We start from the raw sequence: 20,312 nt of genomic DNA, 5'->3' as shown, positions 1-20,312 counted from the left end.
AATATCTAGGAGGTTTAGGAGGTTTACTATTATCTTAAGAAGTGAATAACAAGTGAGATTTGGGTGACCTTTTAAGATGCGTTTCATTGTAATATATTTGATAGTGTTATTTTAGAACAGTAAATTAGTTTTATGGTAACATGACAGTAATTTTTAAAAAAAGATAGAATGTATAGTATTTTATATACATTATGCATTTTGTTGGTTAGCTTTGAAAATAAACATTATTAGTGGCATTTTATTAAATTGGTAAATGTTCTTAGTTACACTTACATAACCATCAACAAACTTTTGACCACAGTGCATTGAAGACTGCCTACAATTAAAAAACACATGGGGCTACAATCTTGTCCATCATTCTCAGTGTCTTATCCCCTTTCAGCAGGACAAAACACTGAAAATGATGGACAAGATTGTCCTTTTAGATTTGTCACTTTTCATTTTTGAGACTAACAGTTTGATTTTCTTCTTAACTTTTTCTAATCAAATTGACTAAAGTTTATCTATTTTTTTATAGAACCAACTTATAGTTTTGTTATTTAATAGTTTTCTTACATTCAATTTTATTAATTTCTTTTATTTTCAGAATTTTAAAATTGGTGTTTAATTGGGGAGGGTTTAAATTTTTTTTTTAAGCTTTTTTAGTTGTGATCGCTTTATTTTTAGCCAGATAAGCATCTAGAGAGAGAAAATTTCCCCTAATAAGTGCTTTGGCTTCATTCCACAAATTTTGGCATGTTGTCTCATTATTTTCATTCTCTTGGATGAAATTAATGGTTGTCTCTATGATTTGTTGTTTCATTCTTTAGGATTAGATTATTTAGTTCCCAATTAATTTTTGGTCTATTTTCCCCTGGCCTTTTATTGCATGTTGAGCCATTGTCTGAAAAAAATGCATTTAATATTTCTGCCTTTCCGCATTTGATTATTATATCTTAATACATAGTCAGTTTTCTTATAGGTTCCACAAACTGCTGAGAAAAAAGTATGCTCTTTTCTGTCTCCATTCAGTTTTCTCCAAACATTTACCATACCTGACTTTTCTAAAATTCTATTTATCTCCTTAACTACTACTGACTACTACTAGTAGTAGGTTTTTTGTTTTGTTTTGTTTTGTTTTTTTGGCTGAGGCAGTTGGGGTTAAGTGACTTGCCAAGGATCACATAGCTAGGGAGTGTGTCTGAGGACAAATTTGAACTCGGGTCCTTTTGACCTGAGAGCTGGTGGGTGCCCCACCTAGCTGCCTGTAAGATTTTGTGTGTGTGTGTAACAGGAATTTATATATAATATACAATTATTTATTATTTATTTCATAGTTCGATTTATTTAGTTCTGAGAGAGCAAGATTGAGAATCCTCCATTATTATAGTTTTGCTGTTTATTTCTTCTTGCATTTCTCTTCTCTAGGAATTTCCATGCAATACCACTTGAGTATTGATATTGCTTCTTTATCTATGGTACCGTTCAGCAAGATGTAGTTTCTTTTCTTATCTCTTTTTTTAGAAATATTTTTGCTTTTGCTTGATCTGAGATCAGGATCACTACCCCTGCTTTTTTTTTTTTTTTTTTTTAAACTTCATCTGAACCATAACAGATTCTGTTCCAGTCTTTTGTCTTTACTCTGTATGTATCACTCTGCTTCAAATGTATTTATTGTAAACAACACATTGTAGATTCTGACTTTTAATCCACTCTTGTTACCTGCTTCTGTTTTATGGGAGAGTTCATCCCATTGACATTCAGTGTTTAAAATGACTAACTCGACATTCCCACCATTTTATTTACCCCAACTTATGCTTTTCTTTTTCCTTTCCATCTTTCCCTCCTGCCCAGGATTTTGCTTCTGACCACCATTTCCCTCAATCAGGTCTCCCCCTTTATAGCCCCTCCCCCTTTCTTATACCTTTCCCCTGCCACTGTTTTCCCTTCTATTAGCCCCTCTTTTCTTTTCCTCTTCCACTTCCCTATAAGGTGAGTTTCTCTGTGAAACCAAATATGTCTAATATTCTCTCTTTGACCCAAATATAATAAGTAAGATTCATATAATGTTCATCGATCTTCCTTCCTCAATTATAATAGTGTTTTTTGTTTGTGTTCTTTTTTCTTTTTTTTTTTTGGCCTCTTTATGAAGTATAATTTCTCTCATTTTCCTTTTATCTGGTACATTCCCCTTTCCACCTTTAGTTTCTTTTTCATATTATCACAATAAAGTCAAATTATATCTGCACTCTTTAAGTATACTAATAACAGTGATATAGTTCGGAAGAGTTCTTTTCGGAAGAGTTTCTTTTCACTTTTTTATGCTTCTCTTCAATTGTGTATATGGAGACCAAATTTTCTATTCATCTCTATTCTTTTCATCAGAAATAAACAAAATTTGCCTATATCTTTGAATGTCCATCTTTCCCTGAAAGATAATGCTCAATTTAGCTGGATCCTGGATTCTTAGCTGCAGTCCAACTTCCTTTGTCTTTTGGAATATCAGATTGCAGGCCCTTCAGTCCTTTAAAGTGGAAGTTACAAGGTACTGGGTAATCTTGATTGTGGTTCCTTGTTATTTGAATTGTTTCTAGCTGCTTGCAGTACATTTTCCTTGATCTGACAATTCTCAAATTTACCTATAATATTCATTGGAGTTTTAATTTTGTGGTCTTTCTCAGGAAGTGAACTTCTAGGTCACTTGTTTTTCAATGAGGTAATTTACATTTTCTTCAATTTTTTTTGTTTGTTTTTTTTAAGATTCTTCTTGTATTCTTCCAAGAGAGTCTTCTGTGGTGGGGAGTGGGAGGACACGACCAATTCATATTCCTCCTGGAGCTTCATCTGGAGGTGATCTGCTTTTTGTGTCCTCAGAGTTTGAAATCTTCTTTTTCTCTATAAAATGTATCATTGGTCAGAGTTCTTTTTGATTTTTTGCTCTTTTTTTTTTTTTTTTTAAGTTGAGATCTGCTTTTAGGACAAAGGGGAGGTTGTCCAAGTTTCCGCTACAGGAGGCCGTAGCTACTCTGGATGGATGTGGCCAAGTCCCATGATACTGTGGGGTTTAGAGGCTCACCATTTGCCTTTTGTATTTGCATTGGATGTGTTAACAGTAAATCTGCTGATCTATTATCTTGAAACCAGGACAGAGAAGCCAACACTGCTTCAGTTTTTTCCCCATATATTTCCAGTACATGGAGCCCACACTAGCCTGGGTCTCTGCACTGCCTGGGCTCAGCCCCTCCCTCCATGCTTGATTGAAAGACTTTTTATGTAAGTTCTTTCAAATAATTTTCTGCTTGAAATTTGTTACACTCCAAATATTTGTGGGTTCTGTCACTCCAAAACTAGTTCAGAGGCTTCATTTACTGTTAATTTGAGGGACAATTGGGAGAGCTCAGGTAGTCATGTTTCCTTTCCGCCATCTTAGATCATTTGCCATGGCATGCATTTAAGTTTCTTCCCTTCCTCCTTTTCCTGTTTTCCCTTGTTATTTCAGTCTTCTACATGAAGCAGATTTAACTGTCTCCTAAGACTCTTAATTCTTTTACTACTATTCTGTACATAATTATTCACATGTCACAGTTACCTCTTAGGAGGCAGAACTGATTTTATTTGTACTTCTCTCCATCATAAATACATTTGGCCCTAAAGGTCTCATAATTTTAAATTTAGCAACTAGATCCTTAATATGAATCCTATACAGAACAGTAGTATACTTTATTGTTCTTTCTTTTTTCTTTTGGCAGATAAATAGCTAGGCACTTGAAATTTACCACTACTACCAAATAATGCTCTTTGTGTTAGAATGTGATTGATATTTGAAATTATTTACTTTTTCTTTCTCAGAGTTCTGTTATAAATTTAGTAGATGATTATGTCTGCTTTTCAGTTAATTAAGAACTTAATGTGTTTCAGACACTATGCTAAGCTCTAAAGATACAAATATTACCAAAATTAATGGCTGTGTTAACTTTAAGGAAATTATTTGGAAGAGAGGAAGAGAGCCAGGATGGAAAGGAGGGCTACTTTTCATCACTTCACAAAATAGAGAGGTGGAACTTGCCAGTCATTGAGGGCAGTCTTTGGCTGGCTGTGACAGGTATGGTTCCTAGAAATAGGGATATGATAATCCTGCTGGACCTTTTCCCTTGTCAGACATAATCTAAGTTGCTCAATAAACATTAATTAAGCACTATGTATTTAGCATAGGCAATGAGATAACTTGGGTTATAAATAAGAAATGGTAACAATGCTTATTTATAAGGTGTGTTACATTCTTTTCTTTAGCTTGTTAAAATTTTTATTTTCTCCAGTTACATGTAGGAACAACATTTTTTTTGGGGGGGGGGGTTAAACATATATATTCCATTTTCATTAATCAGAACAAAAGGGAAAAACCATGAGAGAAGAAGGAAAAAAGTGAACATAGTATGTGTTAATATACATTGAGTCTCCATAATTCTCTCTGTATTTGGATGATGTTTTCCATCCAAAGTTTATTGGGATTGCCTAGGATCTCCAAACTACTGAGAAGAAGCAAGTCTTGTTATAGTTGAGCATCTAGCAATCTTGCTGTTGCTGTGTATAATGGTTTCCTGGTTCTGTTTGTTCAGAAAACATTAATTCATGTAAAATTTTCCTGCTCTTTATAAAATCAGCCTGTTTTACAGAATTGTAATATTCTATTTCTTTTATATACCACAACTTATTCAGCCACTCCCCAATTGATGAGCTCTACTCATTTTCCAATTCCTTGCCATCAGTAAAAAGATGTAAAAATAAGCCAATTTGAGAGGTATAATAGTTTGGTTCAAAATAGTTACCTCAAATTATTTTGAATTTGGATTTCTGTAATCAATAGTGACTGAATCACTTTTAAAAGTGATTTTGATAATGCAAGAGAGAGTCTTGCATTTAAAAAATATGATTATAAATAGCTTTAATTTTTTTGTACGAAAGTTGTCTTTTCATATCCTTAAAGCATTTATCAATTGGGAATGGCTTGTATTCTAATAAAATTTCACTCAGTTCTTTATATATTTTAGAAATCAGATTTTTATCAAAAATAGCTTTCTGATTCACTTCCAATTTTAGCTGCCCCTAGACGTACTCTTTATATCTAAATCATGAATCCATTTTGATCTTACGGTATTATCTTTAAATCCGACTTTATTTGTGTGAAAAGGGTTTTGTAATTGTCTTCATATATTTCCTGGATATTTGTCTTGATAGGTAGATACCCACCCATTTTTCCTACAGTTATTTTAAGTGGAATTTCTCTTTTTATCTCTTGCTTAGTTAGCATATAGAAATACTGATAATTTCGAGTTTTATTTTATATCTTGTAACTTTGCTAAAGCTGTTGTTTCCAGTAGGTTTTTGGATGATTCTCTAGGATTTTTTTTCTTTTTTGTTTTGCCGAGGCATTTGGGGTTAAGTGATTTGCCCAGGGTCATACAACTGGGAATCTCTGAGGCTAGATTTGAACTCAGGTCCTCCTGACTAAAGGACTGGTTCTCTATCCAGTGCACCACCTAGCTGCTTCCAGGATTTCTTTAGCATATTATCATATCATCTGCAAAGTCTTAGTTTTATCTTCTCATTTTCTACTGTAATTCTTTGTTTCTTTTTCTTTTCTTAGTTGTTAGAGCCAATATTTCTAGTACAATATCAAATAGTAGTGGTGATAATCAGCATCCTTTTGTTTTACTTCTGATTTTATTGGGAATGCCTCCGGTTTCTTCCCATTACAAATAAGGCTTGCCTGATAGCTTTAGATAAATGCTATTTATTATTTTAAGGAAAATTTCCTTTATTCCTGTTTTTTCTATTGTTTTTAATAGGAATGGATGCTACATTTTATCAAAAGCTTTTTCTGCATCTGTTGAGATTGTCACATGATTTCTGTTAGTTTTGTTATTGATTTGGTCAATTATGGGGATAGTTTTGCTTATAGTGAACCACCCCTGCATTCCTGGTATAAATCCCACTTCTTCATAGTGTATTATCTTGCTAATAAATTGTTGTAATCTCTTTGCTAATATTTTATTTAAAAATTTTCTGTGCAGTTTTCTCTTTGTTTTGGCTCTTCCTGAGTATCAGCACCATATTCAATCAAGTAAGGGACTTTCAATCATTTCTTTTGTAATGAGCAGACCAGACCTAAATAGAAATCTTAATCTTAACCTTAACCATAGGACTCAATAGAAGCATATAAAGGTCAACAGAAAAGAAAAAAATCAAACCATAGTACTTAAAGGTTAAACTATTTACATCCCTAGATGGGAAAATGATGCTTGTAAATCTTTTATTGGTGTATTTGGAGGGGGGGCGGTATACATGGTTAGAGAGTATGGGTATAATAAATTGACTCTGATGTGATGAAATCAAAGAAAATTAAGGGGTAGAAAAGAGTTTGTACTGGGAGAAGAGGAAAGGGGAGATATAATGGTACAAATTTGATCACATGAAGAGGCACAAAAGACATATTACAATAAAAGGAAAGAAGGGAAGAGGATGAACATTGTTTGAAGCTTAAATCTCATCAGTTTTGACCCAAAAAGGGAATAACTTTTTTTTTCAGTTCATTTAATTGGGTGTAGAAATTTGTCTTGTGTTACAAGGAAGGAAAAGAAGAAAGGAGGTTAAGGGGGGGGTGGGGAATGGCTGGATGGAATGAGGAGCAAAATTTATGAAAAGGGTGATAAGAGAAGAAAGGAGGGTGATAGAAGGCAGAGCAAGTTAATGGAGGAGTAGATCAGAAACAAAACATTACTAAGTAGGGATTGGGAGAAAAGGAGAAAATTAAAAATTTATAGAAAGGAGAAAATTGGATGGAGGGAAATACCCGTGTGGTAATCATAACTGCGAATATAAATGAGATTGTGAATTAAAAACCAAAATCTATATTTATACGTGTTTACAGGAAACACATTTGAAGCAGAGATTCACATACAGATGAAAGGGAAGAGGCTGGAGTAAACTTTATTCTTCAGCTGAAACAAAAAAGGCAAAGATAGCAATTCTGATATCAGATAAAGCAAAAGCAAAAATAGACCCAGTTAATAGAGATAGGGAAAGAAACTACAGCTAACTACCCTTTAAAAGGTACCATGACAGTGAGAATGAAGTTGTATCAATACTGTGTATGTACCAAGTTGGTATGGCATCAAATTTTTGAGATATTAAGGCAATTACAGGGATAAATGGGAACACTATACAAATGTGGGGGGGGGGGAGAGAACCTCAGTCTTCTCATTTTAGAATTAGATAAATTTAACTAAAAAAATAAACAAGAAACAAATTGGGAATCTTAGAAAACTTAGACCTCTGATGAAATTTGAACAGGGATAGAATGGAATATGCGATTTCTCAGCATTACTATGGCACATTTTTGACCATGTATTAGGGCATAAAAAATTCACAAATCAAATGCAGAGAGAAATAGTAAATAACTTTTTTTTTCAGATTATGATGCAATAAAAACTACATTCAATAGAGGGCCTAGAAAACTAAAAACCAATTAGAAATTAATTTGATTCTAAAGAATGATGAGTGGGTCAGACAACAAATCATAAAAATAATTTCATCCAAGAGAATACAATAATAAGTATATCAAAACCTGTGGGATGCAGCCAAAGAAGTTCTTAGGGGAAATGTTAAATTCAGATAGGTACATGCATAAAAAGAGGAAATCCATGAATTGGGCGTGTAACTAAAAAAGCTAGAAAAAGGACAAATGCAAAACAAAACTCTTCACTTAAATACCAAATTAGAAATTCTGAAAATCAAAGGAGAGATAATAAATGGAAACTAAGAAAATTGTTGAACTAATTAATAAATTGAAAAGTTGGTTTATTGAAAAAAGCCAATAAACTTGATATGTCATAAAGTTGTTAGGTATCCATGTCCCCTATTCAAGCCTAACTGTATGGTTTTCTTCAGTTAGCTTTTCTTTTTCAATTTGGTTAATTCAACTTTTTTAGGTATTGTTTTCTTCAGTGGAATGTTATTTGTTTAATTTTATTTATTTTTGCATTTGGCCAATTTTTTTTTTAATTAGAGCTTTTTATTTTTCAAAACATGCATGGATAATTCTTCGACATTAAACCTTGCAAAATCTTGTGTTCCAATTTTTTCTCCTCCTTTACCAATCTCCCCCCCTCCCCCCCCCCATGGCAAGTAGTCTAATAGTTGTTAAACATGTTAAATCCAATATACACATACAAAATTTATACAGTTATCTTTTTGCACAAGAAGAATCAAATCAAACTGGAAAAAAATTGAGAAAGAAAATAAGATGCAAGCAAAAAAATAACAAAAAGTGAAAATGCTATGTTGTGATCTACACTCAGTTTCCACAGTCCTCTCTCTGGTTGTTGTTGGCTCTGTTTTGTCCCAAGGTCATTGGAACTGGCCACAATCATCTCATTGCTGAAAAGAGCCATGTCCATCAGAATTGATCAGCGTATAATTTTGTTGGCATGTACAATGATCTCCTGGTTCTGCTCATTTCACTCAGCATCAGTTCATGTAAGCCTCTCTAAAATCATTCCCCTGATAGTTTCTTATAGAACAATAATATTCTGTAATATATACCATAATTTATTCAGCCATTCTCCAACTGATGGGCACCCACATGGTTGCCAGTTCAGTTTTTATCCTTTCTTTTCCAAGCTGTTGACTCTCTCTTGCATACTTCATTTCTTTTCCCAGTTTTTCTTCTACTTCTTTTATTTGCTTTTTAAAATCCTTCATGAGTCTTGGGGCTTGAGACCAATTAATATCACTCTTTGAGATTTCCTGTTTAGGAATTTTGTTCTCTTTTGAGTTGATATTTTGATCTTCCCTGTTACTATGGTAGCTTTTTATGGTTAAGGTTATTTTTCTTACACACACACACACACACACACACACACACACACACACACCCCTCCCCCCATTCCTTCTCTTCATTTGTGCAGCTCTGAGCCTTTCCTTGAAAGCACAGGGGGCCCCTTTTTTGGTATCTAGCTCACAGCAGGAGATAGCCCTAGCCCTAGCCTTACCTGCTCTCTCCAGGCAATAACCTGGATTCTTGGGCTGTTAATGCTGTTAATTTGTTCTCTAGAACTGGAACTTTCTCCAATGGTCTCTTCTGCTACTGAGCCAGGACACTGGGTATCAGTTCTGCTGTGATTGAAACCACTCACTGGCTTTCTTGGACAGTATCTGAGCTGAGTTGAACACCCCTTTCAGCCCAGTGAGAAGGATTTTGGAGTCCTTCCAATCTCTCACGAGTTATACATTCTATCCATTGTACCATCTCACTTCCCCTGATTCAAAAGCTATAGGCAGTTTTATATAGCCTTTTGGATTATAGCTCTAAATTGTTCTCTAGGGTGGTTGACACCTTAGAGCACAACTTAACAAACTGTGCTTTAGTGTTCCTACTTTTTCATGGCCATTTCACCATTTGTCATTTACTCTTTCTGTCATGTTAGCCCCATGTCTTGGGTGTGAGGTATGATACTCTATAAATTGTTCTATTCTGAATTTCTCTAACCAATAGTGATTTAGAACATATTTTCATATGACTGCCAGTTAGTTGATTTCTTCTTCTGAAATATCTTTTAAAAACCTTTGCATAATGGGTTTTAGTTTTAATAAATTTGGTTTGGTTTCCTATATATTCTCTTTGTCAGAGAAACTTGCTATAAGAAAATTTCCCATTTCCTCTATATTCTAATTGTAGTTGCATTGGTTGTTTTTGTGCAAAATCTTTTAAAAAATTTTATGTAACCAAGATTATCCATTCTATGTCCTGTGATCCTTTTTATATTTTGTCCAGTTAAAACTCTGCTTTGAACCATATATGACAGTTTTGACTTCACTTTTTTTTGGGGGGGAGGTGCAGGGAAGAGGAGATGTTATTCCCTTTATACTCTTCATTCCTTTTTTGTTCTTCCAGGTGAATTTTTTTGCCCCTAGCTCTGTACAATCATTCTTTGCTAATGTGGCTTGGCACCGAATAGTTAATTAATTTGGGTAGAATGTTTAACTTTTATTATATTGGCTGAAACTTTCCTACCCATGAACATTTAATATTTCTCCAATTTTTTAGAGATATCTTTTATTTCTGTAAAATAAGGTGTTATGTAATTATATATTCTTATAGTTTCTGGATTTGTCTTGGCAGATAGGCTTCCATGTGTTTCATTCTGGGTTTTTTTTTTTTTTTTTTTTTTTTTGGTCATTCTTTCTCTTCCTCACTATATAGGGGCTGTGTCCCAAACTTTTCTGTGCAGCTCTGAGCTTTGCCTTGAAGCACAAGTTAATTTTTTCACCTATTTTAGTTGATTTTTTTCAGGTTCTTTGTAAGTAAACTTATCTGCAGAGAATGATAATTTTGTTTCCTTTTTACTTCTTTTTTTCAGTTCTTTTACTTGTACTTGTGTAACTAATGTTTGTAGTATAGTATCAAGTAATAATATTGATAATGGATATCCTTTTTTCACTCTTGATTTTATTGGGAATTTTAGTTTATTCCCATTACATAGCATGTTTACTCTAGATTTTAGATTTTTTGGGGGGGGTGTTTTAAATAGGAATGGTTGGTTTTTATATTTTGTGGAAAACTTTTTTTTTTTTTTGCATCCTTTGACATCATAGCATTTTTATTGCTATTGATTGATTTGATATTGATAGTCCTGTTCTAATATGTGTCTACTATGTGCGAGGCACTATCTATGTACTTTATAAATATCTCATTTGATCTTTACAACAACTTTTGAAAGACAGGTTTTGTTACTTTACAATTGAGGAAACTGAGAACCTGAGAAACAGAGGTTTAGTGACTTGATCAGGATTGCAAAGATAATAAGAGGTCACATTTGAACTCGGATCTCATTTCTTCAGATCTCTATAACTGACCACTGCTTCACCCTTTTTGCGTCTTTAATGGATAGTGAGTAAAGGAAGGAGATGTTGCTAAGTGATGGTGGCAGAGGAAAATTTCAAATTAGAAATGGGGAGGAACTTCAATTTTAATTCTCAATTATCTTATTACTGATTATAGTATGATTTCATGTGAATCATTCTATAGGCTTTATATACATATAGATACATATATATGTGTGTGTGTGTGTGTGTGTATATGGTAATGCCTATATATATATATATATATATATATAGGCATTACCATTTATCTCTTAGATAAGCAGTACTATTGTCTCCTTTTCAGCTTTAGTAGTTAGAATATGTCCTCTAGAAACATCACTTCTAGTGATACTTAATGAGCTCAAATTTTGTTTCCTACCATTAGAATCTTTTGACTCATTTTGCTTATTTTTAGTGTTGCAAATTTGTGTACATTGCTGAAGCATGAATGCTGTTGGGGGGGGGTTCTTTTGTAACCAATATTATTCTTCCCTTTTTAGTGGTTCTAATAGATAAATCTATTTTGTGTACAGTATGTATGTTAGTTATAGGTAGACAGTTTATTTTTTAAATTTAAATCCTCTAGATTAAGTTTGGAAGGCTCTAAAGTTTATGCAGTTTTATCAAGCCTTTTTAGATGTGTGCACTCATTTCCTGTGTAAAAGACTATTGTTTTATCATTCAAGGATTCAAAATCCAGTTGTTCACTTCCCATATCATTCCTCCCCTCCCCTGTCTTTTCTGGAAGAATTTAATGTTTTGTCTTTTGTGGCTGTTACAGTTTCAAGATTCCTTTTTGCTAACATTAGTCTCACATGAGGCTCTAGGGTTTTGTTGCCCTACTGAAAACTGATGACCTTGGGGGGGGAGGGGGTCTGAATTTTTGAAAAGAAGGAGGGCAGAACCCCTGTAGTTCAAAGATAGGGAGTGGGCATAATTTCTTCAACTGTAAAATGTGAGAATTGGACTGGATGACGTTGAAATTGTACTCAATGGCCAACATGGTCTTCTGTTTTTAAATTTTTGATCCCATGAATTAAGAAAATAGAATTAATGTCATTTAATATAATTAAATATAATTATATTAATATTATAATATATGGTGCATATATTAACATGATATGAATATTCTACATTAACATAAATATAGACCTCTATTTTGTGTTATTCATTGCTTTTACTTTGTTGTAGATATTAGTTTTTGGGGCGTAGCTTGGTGGTGCTAGTAGATAGATAGAGGACCAACCCTGAAGTCAGGAGGATCTGATTTCAAATCTGGCCTCACACACTTAATTAACACTTCTTAGCTATGTGATCCTGGGCAAGTCACTTACCCTAATTACCTCAAAAAAAAAAAAACCAAACAGTTTTTTTAAATTGTCTTTTAAATTGACTGATCAGTTATCTTTGAACTGTCAGTATGTTTCTAATGTTATTCCAGCATTATCCACGTGTACCAGAGAATATAATGGTACAAGTCATAAGTGCTATTCATTAAAACTATAAAGAAATGCTCTCAGTTATTAAAGCCATAGGGACTTTGTGTTCACATACTTTAAAAACAAAAAAGTGATTTGTGGACCTAGAAAATAAAAGAAATTTAGAGTTGTCATTAATTCCTTTTTATAATATGTACAGTATATGTAAGTAAAAAGGAATTAACACCTGCAGAGCATGGCTATAAAGAAATTGCTTATTAGGTACTTTAGATGAGATCCGCTCCAATCTTTCCATTTCACAGATGAAAAAACTTGAAACCCAGAGTAATGAAGAGAGTTACCTACATGAGTTTTGTTATTATTAGTGCTTTGTAGTATGTAAACTTTGCTCAAGTCATGCATTAATTTAGGATGAAAACAATGTGTTTGAGTGGAAAGAACAAAGGATCTGGAATGATCTATTAATTATAGGTTTTTATAATTCCTGATGACCCTAAAAACTTCTTGGACACATGATTTAATGCCTCTGGGTCTCTATTTACTCATTTAAAATGAAGTTGTACTAGATAGCCCACGAGATGCCTTTCAGTTCTTAATGTTATTTTTATTTGTCACATTTTAAAATGTAAAGTGTTTACTGTTTTGTAATTTTACTTGTGAAACTGGGAGGAATGCCATTTCTCTTCATTTCTATAAATATTATATTTCTGTATATTTTTATAAAACATTGCTTGTAGTGTACAGGAAGATTTACTGTACTTGTTGGAATTTGAGATTTGTGAAATAATAGTTTTATCATCAGTACCTAAGGGGGTCCTTGGGTTCCTTTAGGTAAGAAGATATTAGGATCTAATTTATGGCAACATAAATCAAGATAGAAGAGGACTTTGAATGTGATTTTTACTTATATACTTGTATAGTCATAACTACCATCTCCTTTTGCCTTGATAGTTCTCATAGTTCATTCTGTTAGTATCACAGAACTAGTAAATGTCTGAGGCTAGATTTTTGAACTGTGGTTCTCCTGACATCAGGGCTGTGTTGTTCTATAAACTGGACCGCCTCCCCAAATTCTTGAAGCAAGTTTCTTTGCAGAAGGTCTCATTTCTAAGGTACATGAGAACTGATTGAGATTTATAGGAATAAGAGCCATTGTCCAATTAATAAATGGTCAAAATATGCATAGACAAAGGAATATCTCTATAGAATTCTTAGAACTATAAGAGAAAATGCTCCAATTTACCTATACTTAGCGAGATGTCAATTAGAGCAACTCTTGAGGTTCATCTACATATCCTTCAGATAGATAAAGTTAACAGAAATGGAATATTACACATTTGAGCAGGTTTTAGAGAAAACAAGTATAGCAGTACTGTGTGGAACTGTGAATTGATATTTTGAAAAGAAATTTGGAAGTATGTCAAAAAATCAGCATATTTATTGACTTATTAATATCACAGCTAAGTTCATTCCTCAGAGAAATCAAAGAAAGAAGTTCCTAAAAGTAGACAACTTACAACAGCTTTTTTTTTTTTTTTTTTTTTTTAAGTATTGATAGAATTGGTATCCTTTTGGTACTTAGTAAAGTAGCTAGCAGGAACTTTAATAAATGCTTGTTGATTTGACCTTTGAATGACTGTGCATATTGTGGATGTAATAGAATGCCATTGTGTTGTTTAAAAAAGAAAAAGAAATCTAGAAAGATTTGTATAACTGATGCAAAATGAAATGAGAAGAACCCAGAAAACAACTGATAATATAAAAGCACCTATAAAATTATTTTCAATGTCGTGTTCATTCATGATCCCATAGAACCAGTGAGGAAAAATGCTATCTTCTTTTGAACAGGGAGGTGAATGGATGTGTGTGTGTGGGGAGAAGGGGGAGGCGGGAATATGGATAGATCGATTTTTGTGCATGAGAATTTGTTTAGCTTGACAATGCATATTATTCCAAGGGTTTTGTGTCCTTTTTTTCTCTACCTCTTTGTACCACTCCTTCTTCATGTCCCCTTATCAAAAAATACAAATATAGCATTTGTTAAAAGTTCAAAGATCCTAACTGCTAGCATATAGACTTACTGTTTCTTGATAATGGAAAGCAGTCTGACAGAAATATAGTTTATTCCAAAACATCATACCACGTACTGAAATAAGGTGCTGTGGAAAGTTGTAAATGAAACCTTACTCTGTTTTTAAGTTTTTCTACAAGTGACAAATTCCAGTAAATCACTAGCTTTTCTGAAAATATTTTGGGGGTGTAGCATAGATTTTAATACATTTATTCTTTCCAAGATAAAGATAAAGATAACAAGATAAAATCATGTTATTAGGGACATGAAATTGAAATTGAAACTTGCAGAGTGCAAAAAATATAATCTGGTTTTTGAGAAATGTCAGCAAAGTTCAAGAAGCATATAACATAAATTCAATCTGAAAATAGAGTGCAATGAAGATTTAATTCATGAAGAATTCAGAATTTTACTCCAAGTCTGCATGTTGCTATTGTATTTTTTTAGAAAATCAAGCTAAAAAGTTTGATAAAATGAAATTTTACTGGACTGTTTTTATTGTAGTGATTTTTGGACTCTTATTTTCTTCTGTCTTTTTTCTCATCCATATTTCATTGATAAATCATTAAGAATAGTATACTGTGCAAGAAAATTAAACTAACCTAAAAGTTGCTCACAGAAAAGGGATTTCTAAAATGTTCTAAATGCCTTTCTAAAAAAAATAAAAAATTCTTTTCTTTACAGAATGCTGCCTTTTTATATGGCCTTGGTTTGGTCTACTTCCATTACAATGCATTTCAATGGTAAGTCCATTTAAAATGAATGATAATTCTTTACTAAAATATGTGTCCATTTGGATTGTAATACAACATTTTAATGCCTCTTCACATCTGTGGGAGCGTGGTGGCAATAATATAAATATTATTTTTTATATCTGGTTTAAAGATACCAGGATTTTAGGATTGTAAATATCCACTTTCTGTTGTCATATTTATTTTTTATTTATTCTCACCTGAAGTCTAATGTCATAGTCAGCTAAAGAAAGGAGAGTATTATTTGTGTAGTAGGAAGTGTGATGAATTTGTAGTTAAAATTAACCTGGGGTTAAATTCTGGCTTTGTCTCCTACTACCATTATTCTGTGTTGGGTAGGTTTCCATTAATTTCTAGATTAGATGATTCTTAAATTTCCTTATAATCAGTTTGAATTGATAAAAAAAAAGCTTATGTAAATTAGTCATGAGGCAATCCTGTTATTGAGACATAAGGAGAATCTCACCAAAAAACTAAAAGCAAAATTTCACTTTTGACACTTCTTAGGGTATTGGGGAAAATAGCAGTTAAATAGTCAGGAAAAAGCATTTTACGATTTGTCCTGGAAGTACAGTTAGAAATTTTAATAGTCTCAACAGAAGAATTTAGGTCGTAAATGCTTACACCAAAATAATGATAGAAGATAAATCAATAGGTAAGAATTTATTTAGAGAGCCATTTTATTTTATGGTAGGCACTATTCTAGGAACTACTTTTGCATCTATAGCTTTTCTTCTTCATAATACTTTACACTTACTTTTAGTAATATATTGTCCCAAAGGAAAGGAACTGCAACTTTTCTTTAATTTTTATGAGGATAATTAATTTCTGCCCCCTCCGTAAGCTGTAATAAAAAAGGAAATTGCTCTGCTAAAAAGATTTAACAATTTAACAGTTCTTTTTGGAGATATTTAACATAGCCCTACCAGCATTGCTTTGCTGTCTTTAATTATTTCAAGACATAAATGAAAGTATCTGTTTGTTGCCCCCTTTTGAAGAAATACTTTTTCTATAGATAACACTATATGAAGACAACTAGTAAACTGTTACTATAGCTATAAAAGAAGATATAAACAGAATGACATTTCAGATTCTTTATAATATAAATAAGTAATGAAACAAGTATAATCAATGTCATGAGGTATTCTGCAGGAGAGTGGGAGTGGTTAATTCATGGAGAGTACTTAAGCAATATTTGTCTTCTGTTACTCAAAAAATATAAGATAAATGAATAGAAATGATACTGTGGACAAACCATTTAGATATTAAAATTGATGTTTGGGTAACTAGAAAATTTTTAATTTGGTAAAGTAATCCCTCATTATTGAATAAATGAAATTGGGAAAATTAGTTAGTACTATGGCCAAAAAAATCTCCAAAATTTCACTTTATATACTACATTAAGTTTTAGCTAGGTTTGATGTATTTTAGAAAGACATATTTTATCTTTGGGTAAGGGTGTTAGTGTTCTATTCTTGTTATAAAAAATTGTTTTGAACAAGACAAATATCAAAATAAAATAATTTTTACTAAAAGGAAAATTGTAGTCGGAGAAAATATTTATGGTAATGTAACACAAAAATTTATAGAAAATCTTTAAGGTGCCAACAAAAATATTCAGCAGGATTAACCAATGTGATAAAGATGTCAAATACTATGAACAAAAAACTTGTAGAAATATAACTCAATATTCAGGTTCATTAGCAATCAGTGAATAATGCATATTGACATGAGTGGCATGTTCATCTGATAAGAGACCTTAATATATTAAAAAAATTATTTAAAAAAAAAAAGATGGTTATAGAACAACAAATTTAGTCCATATGGCACTATGTGTTAAAATGTGAGTTGGGAGACAAAGCATTCTATAAAAATTAAAAGGAAAGCCATAGCTTTTGGATATGCTTTGACATTATTGTTGAAACACACCTTCCCCTCCCCCCTCGCCCCCCCACCCACATATTCAGAGACTTTTGTAGCAATATTATCTCTCACTGCAAAAATGTTGAAAATAATTTCAGTGCCCTGCAGCAGTTGGTTAGTTTTATTAGAATACTATATTGTGATATCAGTGTTAATGAACCTGACAGATATGAAAAATTTGTGTTAAATATCAAAAATATTTATCAACCTATCAAAAACAATAGAACATAGACTATGGCATAATTGTAATTTATAGTTAAATATTTTGGATATTAAAGAATTAAACAGGAAAAGTTGCCTAAATTAAAAATCACTATGGAAATCCTTTGATATAATACTCAGAAATCATTTCATTGGTTACCTTAAATATTTAATTTAATCATAGTGTCAGTGCTGTGTTGCCTAGGTATTTCCTTGGCTTTTTTTTTTTTTTTTTTTTTGTTAGTTTGGTTATTAATATGGCCAATTATGCTGATTTCCTAATATTGAACCAGCCCTGCATTCCTGGTATAAATCCTACTTGGTCTTAGTGTATTATCCTGGGGATGATTTTCTGTAGTCTTTTTGCTAATATTTAATTTAAGATTTTAGCATCAATATTCATTAGGGAGATTGGTTTATAGTTTTCTTTCTCTGTTTTCAACCTACCTGGTTTAGGTATCAGTACCATGTCTGTGTCATAGAAGGAATTTGGTAGGACTCCTTCATTCCCTATTTTATCAAATAATTTATATAGCATTGGGGCCAATTGTTCTTTAAATGTTTGTAGAATTCACATGTAAATCCATCTGGTCCTGGGGATTTTTTCTTAGGGAGTTGTTTAATTGCCTGTTCTATTTCTTTTTCTGAAATGGGACTATTCAAGCAATTTACTTCCTCCTCTGTTAGTCTGGGAAGTCTATATTTTTGGAGGTAGTCATCCATTTCACTTAGGTTATCAAATTTACTGGCGTAAAGTTGAGCAAAATAACTCCTTATTATTTCTCTAATTTCTTTTTCATTGGTGGAAAGTTCTCCCTTTTCATTTTTAAGACTACTAATTTGATTTTCCTCTCTCCTTTTTCTAATCAGATTTACCAAAGGTGTATCAATTTTATTGGTTTTTTCATAAAACCAACTCTTAGTTTTATTTATTAGTTCAATTTTTTTTTCGTTTCAATATTATTAATTTCTCCTTTTAATTTTAGAATTTCAAGTTTAGTAATTGATTGGGGGTTTTTAATTTGGTCTTTTTCTAGCTTTTTAAGTTGCAAACCCAATTCATTGACCTTCTCTTTCTCTATTTTGTTCAAGTCTCCTTGGCTTCTTGAAAATGTCTAAAAGTCATGAAAGAGGAAGATATATTTGCAATTTAAGTACATTTCCAGTAAGAGGGAGAGACCAAGTGAAAGTTAAGGGAATGTGTTGGGAAAGACTTTAATGATCATTTATTCCATCCCATATATGGATAAAAATTCCCTTTTAAAAATATATTAAAGGAAGTTGCTCTCTAGGTATTGAATGAAGACCTCAAACAAGAGAATCTACTATTTCCGGAGGCATCCCATTTAATTTTAGATAATTGTAATTTTTAGATGAAACATTCATTCTGTTTACTGGTCAATCATTTAGTAGTTTAGATCAGGGTCCTTAACCTTTTTGCTGCAATGAACTCATCTGCATAGAGTATTATTTTTGAATATATAAAATAGTAACAATTATACTGAATTGCAATTATCAAAACATTTTAAAAAAATAAAGTTCCAGTTTAAAAGACTTCAATTTAAAGAACTCTTAGATGTTAGAAGGAATTACTTTTTATTAGAGAATTTGGAAGCATATATTACAGAATATGAACTTTAAAAACAGAAGTTTCATAACTGTATTAACAGTTCTTTCTATAACATCAGCAGTCAATTCATCATATAGTCTTCACATACAAGCTTTCCAGTAGCAGGAGTTAACCCATCACTTCTTAAGGAAGTCCATTCTACTTGGGAAAACTTTTCAATTTCCCCACCTTTATAACTTACTTTTTGGTGGTTCTGTTCCCCCTGTTAATCATCTTCAGGTAACCATTTCCATTTTTTCCAGTTGATTCTTGTATGGCCTGGACTGTGGTCCCTTTATTATTATAGTCTCTGTCATCTGTTTATATTCCAGTTTGTCATTATTATATATTTTTTAAAATGACATGGAAAAATAGATCTTTATGTTTGTCTTGATTGGGAGATTAGAATAAAATACAATAGAAGTATATATTACAGTTTTTTAAAATTATATTTTTTCCCCTCACCATAAACCTCGTTTCCCTCCTCCCTGACATTGAAAACCAAAGGGGAAGGACCCCCCCGTACATTGAAGTGTTCATATTCAAGCAAAACAAAATCACTCTCGTGGTTGTGTTGAAAAAAAAAATTATATGTAGTTCAGTACTCTAAATCTTTTCATGTCTCTGTCAGATAATGGGCAGAATACTTCAGTCCATCAATGTTTTTTAATATAACAAATAGTATCCATTTAAAATGGAAGAGTCAGCAATTTATGTTAATGTTATTTGTTATCTTACACTTCAGAAAACTTTTCAGCATCCTTTTAGGGTATTTTGAAGCTAGCATTAGCTCCTTTTGTTAATTCATAATTTTTTTTTTAATAGTTTTTTATTTTATTTTTTTAATTAAAGCTTTTTATTTACAAAACATATGCATGGGTAATTTATGTTAAACCCAATATATGTGTACATATTTATACAATTATCTTGCTGAACAAGAAAAATAATTTCTAGGGGGAAAAAAAAACTTGAGAAGGAAAACAAAATGCAAGCAAACAACAACAGAAAGCACGAAAACGCTATGTTGTGTTCCACACTCAGTTCTCACAGGCTTCTCTCTGGGTGTATATGGCATTCTTCATCACTGAACAATTAGGATTGGTTTGAATCTTTGCATTGTTGGAGAAACATGTTCATCAGAATTGATTATAGTATAGTCTTGTTTTGCAGTGTATAATGATCCTCCTGGTTCTGCTCATTTTACTTAGCATCAGTTCATGCAAGTCTTTCCAGGCTTCTCTGAAATCATCCTGATGGTAGTTTCTTACAGAACAATAATTTCCATAACATACATATACCATCATTTATTTAGCCATTTTCCAATTGTTGGGCGTCCACTCAGTTCCAGCTACTATAAAAAGGGCTACCACAAACATTTTTGCACAAATGGATCCTTTTCGCTCCTTTAAGATCTCTTT

General features: G+C 32.3%; 1 protein-coding gene across 9 annotated transcripts in view; it reads left to right on the top strand.

Moving 5' to 3' along the window:
• Positions 1-20,312, top strand: part of KDM6A (lysine demethylase 6A) — a 241,436-nt gene that overhangs the window by 99,788 nt on the left and 121,336 nt on the right. For 8 of the 9 annotated variants that reach the window (XM_031959375.1, XM_031959372.1, XM_031959373.1 and 5 more), the window contains exon 5: positions 15,094-15,152. In XM_031959375.1, the coding sequence (XP_031815235.1) occupies positions 15,094-15,152 (59 nt within the window). Of the gene's footprint in view, positions 1-2,934; positions 4,082-15,093; positions 15,153-20,312 lie in introns of those variants that run through there. The other variant, XM_031959374.1, reaches the window with a different exon arrangement.

Source organism: Sarcophilus harrisii, chromosome 3 (genome assembly GCF_902635505.1).
Source record: "Sarcophilus harrisii chromosome 3, mSarHar1.11, whole genome shotgun sequence".
In the NCBI taxonomy this organism is placed as follows: Eukaryota; Metazoa; Chordata; class Mammalia; order Dasyuromorphia; family Dasyuridae; genus Sarcophilus; species Sarcophilus harrisii.
The sequence above is the reverse complement of the archived record's forward strand: the minus strand, read 5'-3'. Positions and strand labels throughout refer to the sequence as shown.